Below are 16328 nucleotides of genomic sequence, written 5' to 3' on the forward strand. Positions count from 1 at the left end.
AGGGCTCAATATCATCATCATTATCAACCAGCCTCATGATTCCTCTCATTTAATTTAGTCCTCACGACCAGCTCCCTATGGTCCGTGTATCTTCCCTCCCCATTTGCCAGATGAGGAAACTGAGTCTCTGTAAGGTGACATGCCTGGTTTGATCAGTTCACCCGCGAACCTATCTGACTCTGGGAGCCCTTAAGGACGGCGCGATGAGGGTGCTGCTTGGCACCGGGCTGCCCCTCCTGGGCACTCAGCCTCGAGAGTAGTAACCCAGCCCTAGTGCCTCCCCCCACCCTCCTCAGGGGCTGGCACCACCCTGAGTCTGGGCACTGGGTCCGACAACACTGGCCAGAGCAGTACCAGGGGCCCGATCAGTCCAGGACCCGGTTTAGGGGCCTTGGCACCTCTGGGTCCCGGGGCTCTCAGTGCCCAGCAAGCGGCCTTAGTGGGTGGGCTAGCCGTGGGCAGTCAGGGTGTCGCGCCCCCTTTTCGGCCCCCGGCCCCCGTCCATGGGGATGCGGCGGCACCTTCACACTTTCCGCTTGGCCCGCTGCTCGCCTTTCAGGCCGCAGCGTTTTCAATTGTTAATTTGGAAACGGAAAAAGAAGCCGGCGGGGCGGGGGAGGCCGCAGGGAGGTAACCTGAGCCTGAGCGCCGCCCGCGCCCCTCCCGCGAGCGGTGCTGGGTGTCGGCGACGCCCCGCCCCTTCCAGGGACCGTTGAAGCCCCGCCCACCACATCGCCCCGCCCCTTCCAGTAGCTCCTCCCCGCACCGACAAGGCCGGGTCAGCCCCGCGGACGCCGGAGCGGGAAGGAAGGGAGGGAGGCTGTGCCGAGGGAGGAGTCCCTCCGGAACCCTCCTTGCCAGGAACCCCTCCTTCTCCCAAGGAGCCCCGCCTGCTGTCAGCCTCCTCCGTGTCCCGAAGTGAACCCAAGTCTTTCTGCAACCCCTCAGGGCGGGATTCAAGGGAGCCAGATCCCTGCCTCCAAGCTGCCGCAATAGGGATCATTGGCCCCATTAGACAGACGGAGAAACTGAGTCCCAGAGAGAGACAGTTCACTTGTTCAAGGTCATGCAGCCAAGGCTGAGTTCTTGAGCCTGGTAGGGGTTCGTTTCTTTTGGTTCTCAAACGTGTAGAGTTCTGTCCTCCTCAGGAGAGGAGGGGGCGCCACGACTAGAGGTGCAATCTGTCCCCTTCCCCCGACCTCTTCCCTCTTTCTGTGGTTAATGAGCTTTTGGAAGTCCTGCTTTGATCTACCCTGACTCCTCCTTGCTATCATTATTCAATTATAGAGGAGTTTTGGAGGTTGAAGGGCTTCCCTGGTGGCTCAGATGGTAAAGAATCTGCCTGTAATGCGGGAGACCCAGGTTAGATCCCTGGGTTGGGAAGATGCTCTGAAGAGGGGAATGACTACTCACTCCAGTATTATTGCCTGAAGAATCCCGTGGACAGAGGAACCTGGTGGGCTACAGTCCATAGAGTCGCAGAGTTAGACATCACTGAGCGACTAACCGGAGAAGGCGATGGCACCCCACTCCAGTACTCTTGCCTGGAAAATCCCATGGACGGAGGAGCCTGGTAGGCTGCAGTCCATGGGGTGGTGAAGAGTCGGACACGACTGAGCGACTTCACTTTCACTTTTCACTCTCATGAATTGGAGAAGGAAATGGCAACCCACTCCAGTGTTCTTGCCTGGAGAATCCCAGGGACAGGGGAGCCTGGTGGGCTGCTGTCTATGGGGTCGCACAGAGTTGGACACGACTGAAGCGACTCAGCAGCAGCAGCAGCAGCAGCAGCAGCAAAGCGGCTAACACACTTCGGAGGTTGAAGGAGGTCGCTCTAGACTTTCCACACACAGGAGTGCCCTGCAAATGAAATGTAAAAGACCCTCCACTTCCAGCGACTCTATAAGTCCCTTAAGATGGGCAGCTTCATTCATTTCCCATTGCGAAGCCAAGATCACCAGTCCCAGATAGATCAGCAGAAAATGGGGGCTCTTGAAGACCTTTCCTCAACCCCCTCCTCTCCCTGAGGAGTAACTGAAACTCAGATACAGCTTCCCACTCCCTCAGCCGAGTGGGGCAGAGCCCGAATGGAGAGCCTGTTGATCCAGGTTTCTAGCTCTGCCCACAGCCTGTGCCTCCCCTTCTGCTGCCCCCAACCCTGACCCCTTTCTCGGAGCCACTGTGCAGGCCCTTGCCTTTTAGGGGATTCTGAATCAGTCAGAACCTCTCCCCTTAAAACCCGAGCTTCTAGCCTAAAGCCTAAGACCCTCCTCGCCATCCCTCCATCTTGACTGTGGAACAGGCCAATGTCACTCAGCAAGCCTTTCCCAGCTGTCCGAGCCCATTGGAGAGAGTCTTGCTGGATTCGGTCTGGCTGGTCCTGGATTTGGGGTTCCCACCCTGAGCATGGCTCTCCGAGCAGCAGCTGTAACCAACAGCCCCAGGTGTGGCCTGCGAGTTTGCATGCTGCTTTGCTTGTTAGCAGCAAAGGCATCCGAATGCTCCTCTCCCATCATTCTCCCTCAGCCTCCCACTGGATGAGATCCTCAATGGCTGAGTCTGCAGGACTCCCCAGGTCATCCTCCCAGGGGGCCCAGCCCTCCCCAAGCTCCTGTTCCACCCTGTCAGCTCTTGGTGCCCTCTGCTCCGGGAGTGCTGAGAACCAAGTGGCGGGGACTCAGCTCTCTCCCCACTTTTGACTATTCCCTCCCTCCCCTCTTCCCCCTTTGCACAAGTTCTGCTGATTCAGAGGACAGAAGCTTCTTAGAGGTGACCCTGACCCCTGCCAGGCTCAAGCAGCTGGAAGCCTGTGTAATCCTTGAATCCAGTGCCACCCTGACACATACAGAAGGAAGGGCAGGGGCAGGTGCCAGCCTGCCACCCGGAGGAAGGAAATTTTAAGGTGGTGATGAGGGGTAGGTGCCTGGGTCCTTCCATGGAAAGAGAAGAAAAAACATTACCTTACCACCCAGTTTCCCATTTCTAAAGAGAGGACAGGGAGGCCTGGCGTGCTGCGATTCATGGGGTCGCAGAGTCAGACACGACTGAGCGACCGAACTGGACTGAAGGGATCTTTTGATGACAAAATATTGTCAGTATCAGCTTGCCTCTTGTCACCTTTACTCCCCCTTGTACAAGTCACCATCATGTCTTGCTTGGATTATATACCATTAGCTTCTCAACGCGAGGCAGGGGCAAACGCCATAGCCCACTCCCCCATCCCCTTACCTTGCGATAGTCTGTTCTCCACTCAACAGCCTGTGTGGTCTTTTGCAAACCTAAGTCAGACCACGCTATTTTCTGCTCAGAATTCCCCATCTCACTTGGACTAAAAGCCCCAAACCTCATGATAGCTAGTGGATGCTCTGCTTCCCGCCTCCCCCGCCTACCACTCCCCACTTCCTCACTCCTGTCTGGGAGCACTCCCCTCTTGATGGTTCTGGAGCACACCAGGCGCCCTCTGGACGGGTCTTTCACACTTGCCTTTCCTTCTGCTCAGAACCTTCTCCTCTGACACCTACCTACATGGCTCGCCACCTCATTCCCTCCAGGCCCCTGCCCTAATGTCACCTTCTCAAAGCTGCTCTCCCTGACCACCCTCTGTACAGCAGCTCCCGACTCCCACACCAGTGTTCTTTGTCCCCCTTTCCGGCTTCATTTTTCTCCAGCATCATCTGACATTTTTGACACTGTCTTGTTTATTTATTATCTGTCTCTTTCCCATGAGAATGTAAGCTCCAAGAAGGCAAGGACATTATTGATCTTTGTGCCTGGCATGTGGCAAGCACTCAGTAAATAGTGAGTGAGTGAGTGAATGCTCTGTGGCTCTGGACTTCTTGGTTCCTGGGTGTTGCTGCTTGCTCAGGTTCCCTCTGAATCCTATCTGCTGCAGGGAAGGTTGAGGTGTGGAGATGAAAGCAGCCATACAGAGGAGGTGGGTGGTACCAGTCAGAGGTCCAGTGTGGGGTTCGTCCCCTCTTTCAGGAGCCTTTTACCCAGCTCTCATTCTGAGAGCATGGCATTCAAGGTGAGAAGGACAGGGTTTCCACCAGCCCTCGGTCTGTGGGAGGAGATAGGGACTCAAAGAGTGCTTTTCACATGTTGAGCCATGATGGAGGTGAGTGTAGAGGTGGGAATGGGGGATTAAGGGAGCATAGGGTGGGGTTTCCACTCACCCAGCTGGGTTGGAGGAGGGATAAATACAGCAGGAGCAAAGGTGAGGACGGGAGAAGGCTCTGCTTGCTGATGTGGAGGAACAACGAGCCGCAACAATGGAATATCATGTGCCAGGCAGGGCACTGAGTGTGGAAAGTCAGGTGGGGAAGGGCTTGCCTTGCAACCATGCTAAGGTGCTTGGGCCTGAGCCTGCAAGTTGATGGATTTCACACTTTTAAAAAAAGCAGGAAAGCCCTTTGTTCAAATGAAATCTTATGCCAAGCTAAGCATGTAAAACTGAGTCACCCAAATTCACACGAGTGGCTCAGGTGGAACCAGGGGGAGGTTCCCACTGACCATCTTGTTTTCATTTCCCAAATTCAGGCTGCCTGTGTTCCACCCCTGAGTTTGCTTTCACTTCGCTGGCCTCCTGCTCGGGAGCCCGTGCTCCCTGTTTATTTGGGTTGTCTGCACTGCCTGGCCAGCCCTGAACAGATGGATAGCCCCTCTTCCCTCCTCATTCCCACCCTTGCTTGGTGTGTTGCTCAGTGCACTTACCTGGTGCGCCAAGTCATCTGGCTGGCACGGGAGAGGGAAGCAGGAGAACAAGCAGGAGATTCCCAGGTGGCCCAGTGGTAAAGAATCCACCGTCCAATGCAAGAGATGCAAAAGACACAGGTTCAATCCATGGGTGGGAAGATCCCCTGGAGTAGGAAATGACAACCCACTCCGGCATTCTTACCTGGAAGATCCTATAGACAGAGGAGCCTGGCAGGCTACAGTCCATGGGGTCGTGAAGAGTCGGACACGATTGAGCACACACATACACACACAGGAGATGTGGAGCCGATCCAAGTGGGAGAGGATGAAGCTGTGACTCATTAAAACACCCTGTCCAGAAGACACCACCTTCCATCCCACAGTAGGACCAAGACTTTTCACACTGGCTCAAGAAAAATTGGCATGTGGAGGTGGAGAACACCTACCAGAAGGACAGGGAAGAATCCGTAGAGGCTTCATGGCAGGAAGCAGATCTGGGTTTTGCAGAGTCGGGAGGGGGAGATGAGACTCTGGAGGGGCAGTCTCATCTCTACTTCTCTCTGCACCTCTGCCAATGTGCTTCTGTGGTTCCTAATTCCATTCCTGAGAGAAACAATCTGATTGGCTCAGCCCAACCTAGATGGGGGCGGGGGTTGGGGGTAAGACTTTCTTGGGCCAGTGTCCATCTCCTGGTGTCCAGGAGAGGGGCACGGAGCCGTGTGGTACCACATGGGGTTGGCCCCTCCAGGCCATCTCCAAGGCTGCCCCACGTTCTGAGAGGGAGAGTGGTGCTGAATCCAGCCTGTGCTCAAAGGTGCATCAGCCCAGAGCAAGGGATGCCTGGTTCTTATGAGGTCATTTTGGAAGGGTCAACTTTTCATCATTTTTTTAGGCTGAAGGGAATGCCTTTTCTAATTGATCCTCCAAGAGGGCGCATGCTTTTCATAGTTTGTACTGTGCGCTGGCGGCTGTCGTCCCTCCAGGGACAGCCTCAGAGACTCTGGAACTAGCTGAAGACCGGCCTTTTCCCTTCTGCCCCGCGGCTGGAGAGTTATGGGGCTGAAGGGACTTTAGCTGTCACTGAGATGTCCCCTACCTTCCCCTGCAGACGGGGAAACTGAGGCCCCATGGAGGCTTCACCCCTAGCCCTGAACCCCAGCGCAGGCCTCTGGCCCAGAGAAGTGGTGGCCGCAGCAGCAGCCTTGGTGTGGGTCACGTGCTTTTGCTCCCTTTGCCATATTTAGAATCGCTGGATCAGGGAAACTTCTCGTCCCAGCCCCTGAGGATTCTTGGAAAGAGCCTCACTCTGGGTCCTGGCTGACTGCCCCTCCCCTTTATCCCCTTGCAAGAGAAAGATCGAGCCTGTTCTCCCCAGAGGAGCTGGGGCCACTGGACCACACTGCAGCCCCGTCAGGAAGTGCCTCTCAGGCCTAGCTGAAGTTCCTTTTGCAGTATCAGCTCTGGTTTGGGGTTTAAGAAGCCCTTTTCTGTTGGAAGGTGGTGGGGGATATGACCTCTGCCTTCCAGGAACCTTGGATAAATGGGGACAGACTGGCCCCAGCGTCCCCCAGCCCAGGGAGGACAGAACCTTGCCTCTGAGATCCTGGTCTGGAGGACAAGGGAAGGGTGACACCCCGCCCCCTCCCCAAGCCAGGTAAAGAAAGGAGAGAGCCAGTTGGTGGCCAGGCAGGCGGCAGAGCCTGGCAGGGCTCACTCTGGGAGGAGGGACACTGGAGAGGGGAAAGGAAGGAAGGAGGCCCTAGGGGAAGGGAGGACTGGGGCCTGGAACTGCATTTACTTTGGCCTTGTGAGAGGTCGGGGGGCGGGGCTGGGGGTCCATTATCCCACACAGGCTCCTTCTTCCCTCAGGATCCTCAAGCTCTGACAATCAAAAAAGGCCCAACCCAACCCAAACCAAAAATGCATGTGTAGAGCACCTGCGACGTTCAGGGTCTTTTCTCCCATCCTCACCTTTGGGGACGATGGTCCTGTGTTCCCATTGGAGCCCTCTCCAGGGTCTGGGCAGCTCCCTCTCCCATCCCCCACACCTGGGGTTTCAAGCCTCCTCCACCTCTTCAGACCCCCACAGACCCTGCTCCCTACTGAGAAGTTGATCTGGCCTCCTCTTCCCAGAGAAAGTCAAATCCCCTGATGAGGGATCTCTGGGCTTCCCGCATCTGACCCCTGATCTTCTCTCCCAACTGGCCTCTCCCCCTTCTCGCCTGTCGCCTTAGAAACTGGCTGGGTCCTTTCTGCTCAGCACCAGCGCTTCTGCTCTGTATCCCAGCCTCCCAGTCGCCCTGCAGACGTCATTCCATTGATCACTCCGTCTCTCTCACATCTTTAACTTCTCCCTCTCTCCTGGCTCCTTCCACTCTGCCTCTCTCATCTTAAAACAGCAACAGCGAAAAGAGCACTGGCCTATTCCCTGTGCTCTGTGTGTTTCTCCAGCTACCGATTGCAGCTTCTACACTTAGCAGTTAAACTTCTTTAAATAGCTAAACTTCCACTGTCTCTACTTTGTCACTGTTCCTCTCCCTTTCTTAACCCATTGAGACCTGCTCTGGCGCTCCCCTCCGTCTGTGGCTGCCCTTGCCAAGGTACCCAGTGACCAGCTTGTCACCAAATCCAGTGACATTTTTCAGATCTGATCTTGTTTGACCTCTTTGGCAGCATTGGACACTGCTGTCCACTCCCTCCTTGAAACACTTTCTTCTCTTGGCTTGACATCTCTGTCTTCTGGTTTTCCCCCCCATTTCACCCACTGCTCCTTTCCAGTCTGGTGGAGGGTCCCTCCTCCCTCTGAGTTGCTGGGGATCCACTGGGTCCTCCTGTACCTTTTTCCACATGCCCTCTGGACTGTCTCAATCTTGCCTCTCGTCTTCGGTCACCATCTCTCCCTTGATGTACTCCAAACCTCCATTTCTGGCTCAGGTCTCTGCCTTCATAGCCAGAGTGTTTACCCAGCCTTCTGCATCTCAACATGTCCAACACAGAACTCATCACCCCCATATCTACTCCTCCATGATGCTCTCCTATCTCAGTTCTGTCATGACACCTTCGTCCACCCAGTCCCCAAACCAGAAATATAAGTCATTCTCTTTCATTGTCCCATTTCCAATCAATCACCAAGTGTTACTTACTTTCTCCAGTCCATCCGCTTGCCTGCTGCCACCAGCATCTCTTACCTGAATGATTGTGGCGCTTCCTACTTGCTCTTCCTGATCAATCTCACCTCTTGTAATCCGTGCTCCCTACTGCCCCTGAGTGGTGGTCCTAAAACACAAATCAGACCATGTAATTCCCTCTTAAAATTCTTCAGGGACTTCCCTGGTGGTCCGGTGGCTAAGACTCCACACTTCCAATGCAGGGGACCCGGGTTTGATTCCTAGTCAGGGAACTAGGTCCCAGTGCCCACCTAAAGATCCTAAATGCCGCAACTAAGACCTGGCACAGCCAACCAAATAAATCTTTTTGTAAAGAAAGTGTTTAAAAAGCAAAGACCTTTTCAGTGGTTCGCCACTGCCTTCAGGTCACGTTCATAGGGCCTGAGGGTGCCTGGATCCGGCCCTCTCTGGCTTGTCCTCTGCCCCTTCATTTGAGGCCCTTACCTGCCGGCAGTACTGGCCACCCTGGCCTGCCTACGGGCTCCCACATCTCTGTTGCTGCACTGCCAGCTGGCCTCGTCATCTCCTCCAAGTCTTCACGGATCCCTCCACTTTGGCTCTGCTCAAGCCATCCTGAGCTTTCCCCCAACCCCTGGGCACATTGTTATCCCCTTGTCTATCTTGTCACCACTATGTTACAGTTGTTAATTTCTTGGGTGGGGGAAGAGATTCCTATATGATTCATTTCAGGCTTTACAATGAACCTGACTGGGTGTAGATGGCAAAGAACATTTCTTAAGTGAACGTGGCTCTGAGAGGTTAGGCGCTAGCATCTTTTCTGCTGCTTGACTCTACCCTCTCAGCCCTCCCACCTTCTGCATCCCTGTCTTTCCAGCCTCCGAGGATCTGCCTCTCCGGGGACATCCCCAGAGAGTCTGGAGCTGAGTTCACGGCTGACCCTTCCCTTCTGCCCCACCACTGGGAAGTCCTAAGACTGACACTCCTCACCTCATACTGCAGACAGGGTGCCTGGGGCCCAGAGAGGTGCTATGGTGTGGTGTCCAAGGGGACTTGGGTTCAGGTCCCAGCCTTATGATCTTGGACAACCTAGTACGCCTTTCTTTCTTCTTCTTTTTTTAAAAATCATTTTTCCTTTTATTTATTTTTTATTGAAGGCTTTATTGAACTTGTTACAATATTGCTTCTGTTTTCTTTTATGTTTTGGTTTTTCGGCTACAAGGCATGTGGAATCTTAGCTCCCTGACTAGGGATCAAACTCTCATCCCCTGCATTGGAAGGCAAAGTCTTAACCACTGGACTGCCAGGAAAGTCCCCTTTTCCTTCTAAACAACAGTTTTATTGAGATGTAATTCACATACCACATCCACCTGTCCCCTTTAAAAGTGCCCAATTCAGTCGTTTCTAATGTAGTCACAGAGGTGTATAGCCATCACTGCACATCTCTCTGAGCCTGTTTCCTCCTCGCTAATGAGCTGTGATGACTGTGGGGCTGGGAGGAGGGGTTAGGAATATGCACGTGGAGGGCTCCGCTCAGTGTCTGGCCAATAGGAAGCCTTGGCTAGGAGGCACAGTTATGGGGTCATACAGCGAACTGGGGTTAAATGAGGTTAGTATGAAACCCACCTCCCCAGAAGGATTTTCCTACCCCTCCTCCTTGCTCTGTGGCTGTTTCCCTGGCAGTAATTTGAGGAAGGCCAGGGAAACAGGGGTGTTGGAGTGAGGGGAAAAGGCAACAATTACAGTTGTTTAAAAGGCCTTGGGACTTCCCTGGTGGTTCAGTGGCTAAGCACCATGTTCCCAGATTCCACCTCTGGTCAGGGAATTAGATCCTATATGCTGCAACTAAAGATTCCACATTTGCAGTGAAGATTGAGGATTCCATATGCCACCAGTAAGACTCAGTGCAGCCAAATAAATAAATAAATATTTAAAAAATAATAAAAAGCTTTGAGTTGGCTAATAATTGAGTCAGCCATAGCCCCTCCCATTCACTAACCTAGTGACTCTCTTAAGTGTGGTCCCTGGGGGGGCAGCATTAGAACACCCAGGAATTTTGTAGAAAGCATACTTTCAGGCCCCACTTCATACTGAATCAGATGCTCTAGAAATGAGGCCCAGAAATCAGTATTTGAATAAGCCCTCCAGGTAATTCTGCTGCCCACTCTGAGAACAATATATCTAAGGAAAACATTCACTTATTCATCCCTGATCTCCTTGCTGCCCTCTTGAATGAATGGCATAGTCACAGAATGGGTGGGTCGGGGAGAAAGTCTCTCGATAGGTCTCACAATAAGCCCCAGCGAAGACTTCCCTGATAGCTCAGTTGGTAGAGAATCTGCCTGCAATGCTGGAGACCCTGGTTTGATTCCCAGGTCGGGAAGATCCCCTGGAGAAGGGAAAGGCTACCCACTCCAGGATTCTGGCCTGGAGAATTCCATGGACTGTATAGTCCATGGGGTTGTACGCAAAGAGTTGGACTCGACTGAGTGACTTTCACTTCACCATTTCAGGGAGGACCAATCTGGCAGCACCCACCAGTCTCAGCTCTGCCTGACTGGCTGGGAGAATGGGGGCCCGAGCTGCAGCTAGGCGTGCTGGACAAAGATGCTCCAGTGTGTAGCTGCCAGTCTGGCCTCTCTGCTGGGGAGACTGTAGAGAGTCCCAGCCAGCCAGCTCCTGTGTACCATCTATACTCTGTAGATGGGGAAACTGAAGCCTCAGAAGGGGGCCAGAGACGATCCTTAGACAGTCCTTTGTTGTATGAATGAAGTCACAGACTGGTTCTGGCAGATACAATCAGACTCCAGCTCAGGGTGACTTCTCTCTGCCTCCTCCACCCCTAAGCTCCAGACATGATCTCCCTCTGCTGACCCAAGTGTGGGTATCTGTGTGAGGACCCCTCAGGAAGGCCACAGCAGCTAGGGCCCTAGCTCTGCCATGACTTCACTGAGCAATCTTGCGTAAGTATGTCCTTCCCTTCCCATTTCCTCATCTGGAAGATGGGGATAATTATTTGGCTGCCTGGAATACAAAATGTTCGCTGTCAGACTAAATGTATCTCTTCAACTGTATTGAGCATCTAATCCCCTGCCAGTGTGTGAAGGCTGGAGAGGTGAAGTTCACGGGGTTTTAAAACAGCGTCTACTAAATGGAGCTGGTCAAGGATGGAGACTCACCTTCTCTTCCCTTTTCAGGAAGGCTGCTGGGGAGCCCAGTGTGGTGGCGATGGATGTGCTTAGGGCTTTGGGAGCCTCTTCAGCGGGTGCAAACTGTGGACTTTGGTGACACAATGTTTTGATATTTGTTTAAGCTGAATTTTTGCTGTGCATTTATTCAGTCTATGAAAAAATAAATAAAGCAGAGTCAGGTGAGAGAGAGGGGGGATGGGGCCATTACTCTGGGGAGGGGGTAGTTGGAGAAGACCTCTCCAAGGAGGAGAGGTTTGAGTAGAGATCTACAGGAGAATGGGAGCAATAAATAGGCAGAGGAAATAGCAGAGCAAGTGCAAAGCCTGGAGGTGGAGAAACCTTTGATGTGTTCCAGGAATGGCAGGGAGGTAGAGCGCCTGATGGAGGAACTGGAGAGAGGCAGATCAAGTTCAAGGCCGGGTGGGACCGGATCTCGCAGAGCCTTGCTGGACACGCTGAGGAATGTGACTGCCGCCCTCTAAGTGCCATGGGAAGTCAGGGGAGAGTTCTGAGGAGGGTTCTAGTTTCCGGCTTTGCTTTGTAGGAAAATCATACTGATTGCTCTGAGGAGGGTTCCAGTTGGGCCAGAGGGGAGGCAGGGAGACCTGTCAAGGGTGAGATGATGGGGGTTAGTGAGTCCAGGGCTACAACTCTGTAGCTAGAGCCAATAGAAATTGCTACAGGATGGGATGTGGAGGGTGAGGGAAAGGAAGAGTCAAGGGTTGCTCTTAGATCGTTGGCCTGAGCCCCTGGATGGGAGGTGGTGCCATTCCTGAGATGGGGAGATTTTAGGGCAAATTGAGAGTTTGTTTTTGGACATTATGTTGGGTTTGAAAAGCCTCTAGACATCTGAGAAGAGACGCCGAGCAGGCTGTTGGCAGGCGAGCTGGACTCGGGGGAGAGGCTGCCACACCCCCACACCTGCTAAATGGCCAAGGCTGTTGTGGTAAAGGGGTGGGGACAGAATTTAAAGGGTTCTCCCCTGCCCCTGTTGGTATGTTTAAGGAAATGAATTAAATATTTAATGTTTATATTTATTTATTTATTTGGCTGAGCCAGGTCTTAGCTGTGGCATGTGAACTCTCAGTCATAGCAGGTGGGATCTAGTTCCCCTACCGGGATCGAATCCAGGCCCCCCCTTGCATTGGGAGCGCAGAGTCTTAGCCACTGAATCACAAGGGAAATTGTGCATTTAAAAACTGATATTAATTTGTTACCTGAACAGTCATGTTTATTCTTTAAAAATATCAGGAAATGAAGATAAGCAGAAAGCAAAACAAAAGCCAAATCACTCTTAATTTTGCCATCCGGAGACCAGCCCTGCTGACTCTTGGTTTGTATTAATATATTAAAAAACATCTATACTTAAACAGTTGGAATCACATTGCTTTAAGGTTTTATAATCTGCTTTTTTCACTTAACCTATTGTGAAGTGGACATTTTAGAGATGTGTAACTCTCGACATGGAAAACATAATGTTGAGGGAAAAAAAAACTATTGAAACACTCAGTGTGAAACCCCAAACATGACCCGTTTATTACCTGAGGCTCTGAGATCAGCCGAGCGATGTGACTGAAGGATTTCTCTCCAGGGCTGGGGTGAAAGCCCATCACGATTTGGCTGCACCCCTTCCCAGAGGAGGGGATGGGATACAATGACTTCTGGAGGACCTTCTGCCCCTGAGCCCATTCCTGGTGGATGTAGCACTGAGTTCACCTGCGTTTTCTGTGGTTAATTATTGAACATGAGGAGCTGGTTCTCTCCCCGACCTCTCACTGTGTCCTACGTCTTCGCTGACTCAGCTTCTGCCTGGAACTGGCCAAGGAGGCCTCTTCCTCACTCATTCATCCAAAACCCTTTACTGACATCTGCCACCTACCTCCTCCCCGGGTGGGCGCTGGGCTGAGGCCCTGTCCCCGCCCTCCGAGCAGGCTGGGAGCCTGGCCCATGGAGGTGTGTGTGGGCCAGGTGGAGCCCTGCTCCTCCTATGTCTCTGCACCCCACCCCATCTGCCCTGACTTCACAGATGATGAGACTGGCTCAGAGAAGGTGACTTTCTCAGGGTCACACACACTGTAGGACTGGAATTTGAACCTGGGTCTCTGACTCGGAGCCCATGCTCCTGCTGTGATGAAAAAGTAAAGTGAAGTCACTCAGTCGTGTCTGACTCTGCGACCCCATGGACTATAGCCTACCAGGCTCCTCCGTCCATGGAATTTTTCAGGCAAGAGTACTGGAGTGGGGTGCCATTTTCTTCTGCAGGGGATCTTCCCTACCCGGATTTCGAACCCTGGCCTCCTTCATTGCAGGCAGACGCTGATGTAAGAGGAACAGAAATAAAATGCTGTTGACTGTGACCTGGGGCTTCCCAGCTGGCACTAGTGGTGAAGAACCCGCCTGCCAGTGCAGGAGACATAAGAGACGTGGGTTCGATCCCTGGGTTGGGAAGATCCCCTGGAGGAGGGCACGGCAACCCACTCCATATTCTTGCCTGGAGAATCCCATGGACAGAGGAGCCTGGCAGGCTACAGTCCATGGGGTTGCAAAGAGTCAGACACGACCGAAGCGACTTTACACGCACACACGCAGACAGTGATTGGGAGGCAGGCACAGGGAGGGGGTGTTCTGAGCTGACGGTGGGATGGGGGCTCCCCCAGCAGGAGCTTTGGGGTGAGGGAAGCTTGAGGGGAGCATTTCCTCAGGCTCTGATGGTGAGGCGTTTCAGGCAGAGTGCAGTGGCAGCAGTCCCAGGTGGGGGCACTCTGGGAACATTTCGGGCAGGCTGTGGGTCAAGCGTTTCCAGAGAAACGCATTCCCTCAGGAGTCTCTTCCAGGCGCAACACCCCCATCCAAAGGAGAAGTGCTTCCGGGAGGCCAGCCTTGTTGCCTTCTGCTGCACCTGCAGCCTGTACCCCCACATCCTACTTTCCCTTACGTGTTCACTCCTCATGTCCTTTCCCCTCTTCCCATCCACTGGGAAGTTAGGAACTCTGACTGTCATCTCATCTCTGTCCTGGATATCCTGGTGACCTTGGGTGACTCCCTTTCCCACTCTGAGCCTCAGTTTCCTCATGTGTGCAATTGAGGTTAATTCATGAGCTCATCATGAATCAGATGAGCTGGATTCCCTAGTGCCTTCCATTTCTAAATGTCTGGTTCTGGGCCACTCAGTAGCTTCCCGCTGCCCTGTGGGGATTTCCAGGCCTCGGTGACATGGCTCCCCGATGCCCGATTGCCCTCCCGACACCCTCTCCCCCTCTGCATCCTCCCCTACCTATCTGTCTTCCCCGATGTCCTTTCCTTCCATAGCTGTCTCAGTATTTAATTTCATAAGATCCCACGAAGGCAGAAGCAGTTGTCTTCATTCTGCAGATGAAGCTATGCTTCATAAGGAAGGGGGTGTTCCTGGGTTCCTCTCTCGGCCAGCCCAGACAGACCTGCCTGCCACAGTTCAGTGTCCACCTCTGGGAGCTGTGGGTACATTAAGGGCAATTGAGAGGATTATACGTTATCTGTGAGCCCAGCCACCTGGAGCTCGGGGGCTTCTCCCTTTGAGGTCCAGCACAGAGCCACAACTCCAGGGAACTTTGATTCTTAGTCCACTTTCCAGATTACTCCCCAGTAATTCTTCCCTCCTCTCCCCTTCCTCTTTCTCCCCCTCCTCCTCTTCCTTTTACCCTTCCTCCTCCTCCTCCTCTTCTGCAACCCCTTGCCAGAGGCTCCTCAGCTGCCCTGTCCATCCAGCATCTAACCCTCTCCTTCATGCTGCTATTGTAGATTTTTGCTGGTCTTCAGCTGCCTGGTGCTGTCCGTGCTGTCCACTATCCAGGAGCACCAGGAACTTGCCAACGAGTGTCTCCTCATCTTAGTGAGTGCTGGAGTCTGGGTCTGAGGGAGGCTGTGTGTGTGGGTAGCACCTCTGGGCTGAGGGTGAAGGGCAAGTAAGGCTTCACATAACATGTTTCAGAGAGTGGCTTTCTGTGCTGTGTTCCCTGACATGGTGGCTGTACTTCTCTGCGCTTCATAAAAGCCCAGAGGGCTTTATGGGTTGCCATAAAAGTCCACAGGGCTCCCCTGCTTTAAAGCACGTGTTGGGAGAGCTCCTAGTATAGAGCTCCTAGTCTCTATACTAGGGCTTATGATGGGCCCAGAGAAGGGGAGAGGAGGCCCACTCCTTTTCAGGATCAAAACTGCTAATGCCACCCCTATGGGATCTGGTTTTAACCCCTAAACAGAAGCACTTCAGAGGGGCACTGTGACAGACAAACACCCCTTGTGTCACCTGGTCAGGTTTAGGCTGGGATGGGGATGAGATGGCTGGGAGGGGGATGAGGAGCAGAAAAACTCAGACAGTTCATGGGCACAGCAACAGGGGACAGATTTGAGCTTTCAGTCTCTCTGGAAGACATGGAAGAAGCCACTTGCCTTCCGGAAGCCTCCCCAGGTCCATCCAGGCAGATGAACCTCCAGGAGAGGCAGGCTGAGGAAACTCTAATATCCCTAACCCAGGGACTCGGGGCTGGGTGGGTGCTGTGTGATCTAGGCCCGGGGCCTGAAGAGTGGGACCAGAACTCAGGCCCCGGGTCCCACAGGAATTCGTGATGATCGTCGTGTTTGGTCTGGAGTACATCATCCGCGTCTGGTCTGCTGGATGCTGCTGCCGCTACCGAGGATGGCAGGGCCGCTTCCGCTTTGCCAGAAAACCCTTCTGTGTCATCGGTAATGGTCCCATGCCTCCCGCACCTGATCTTTGACCCCAAACCGCAGGGTTGACACCCTGACCCCAGGACCCTGGCTAGTGACACAGACTCAACGGACCTTCCCAGTTGCCCCCTTGGACCCCAGGAACAACCCCCCTCCACCCCCAGCCTCGGGTCCAGGCACGGGGTAGGTGGGCTCTCTGGCGCTGGCCGTGACCTCGCCCCACTGCCCGCCTCTGCAGACTTCATCGTGTTCGTGGCCTCGGTGGCCGTCATCGCCGCGGGCACGCAGGGCAACATCTTTGCCACGTCCGCGCTGCGCAGCATGCGCTTCCTGCAGATCCTGCGTATGGTGCGCATGGACCGCCGCGGCGGCACCTGGAAGCTGCTGGGCTCGGTGGTGTACGCGCACAGCAAGGTGAGGCCGGGCGGGGACGCGGGGGTGAGGGAGAGGGGCGTGTCCAGGGCGGAGCTGGAGCGGCAGGGGGCGGGGCCTGGCGGAGCCGGGGGCGGAATTGGGGATTGAGGGGTGACTAGGGACTCAGCGCCAGCGAGCCCACAGGGGCTAGGGCGGGCCGGGCAGGGGCGGGGTCAGGGGGCGTTCGGGACCAGGCCAG

The 16328-nt window shown here is 53.9% G+C and overlaps 1 protein-coding gene across 1 annotated transcript in view; it reads left to right on the forward strand.

Annotated features, from left to right (window-relative positions):
• KCNQ4 (potassium voltage-gated channel subfamily Q member 4) overlaps positions 1-16328 on the forward strand; it is a 59107-nt gene that overhangs the window by 16966 nt on the left and 25813 nt on the right. Inside the window, exons 2-4 of the mRNA XM_018042486.1 lie at positions 14789-14879; positions 15604-15730; positions 15954-16129. Coding sequence (XP_017897975.1) covers positions 14789-14879; positions 15604-15730; positions 15954-16129 — 394 coding nt within the window. The remainder of the gene's footprint in view (positions 1-14788; positions 14880-15603; positions 15731-15953; positions 16130-16328) is intronic.

The sequence above is a fragment of the Capra hircus genome, chromosome 3 (assembly GCF_001704415.2).
Source record: "Capra hircus breed San Clemente chromosome 3, ASM170441v1, whole genome shotgun sequence".
Taxonomy (NCBI): domain Eukaryota; kingdom Metazoa; phylum Chordata; class Mammalia; order Artiodactyla; family Bovidae; genus Capra; species Capra hircus.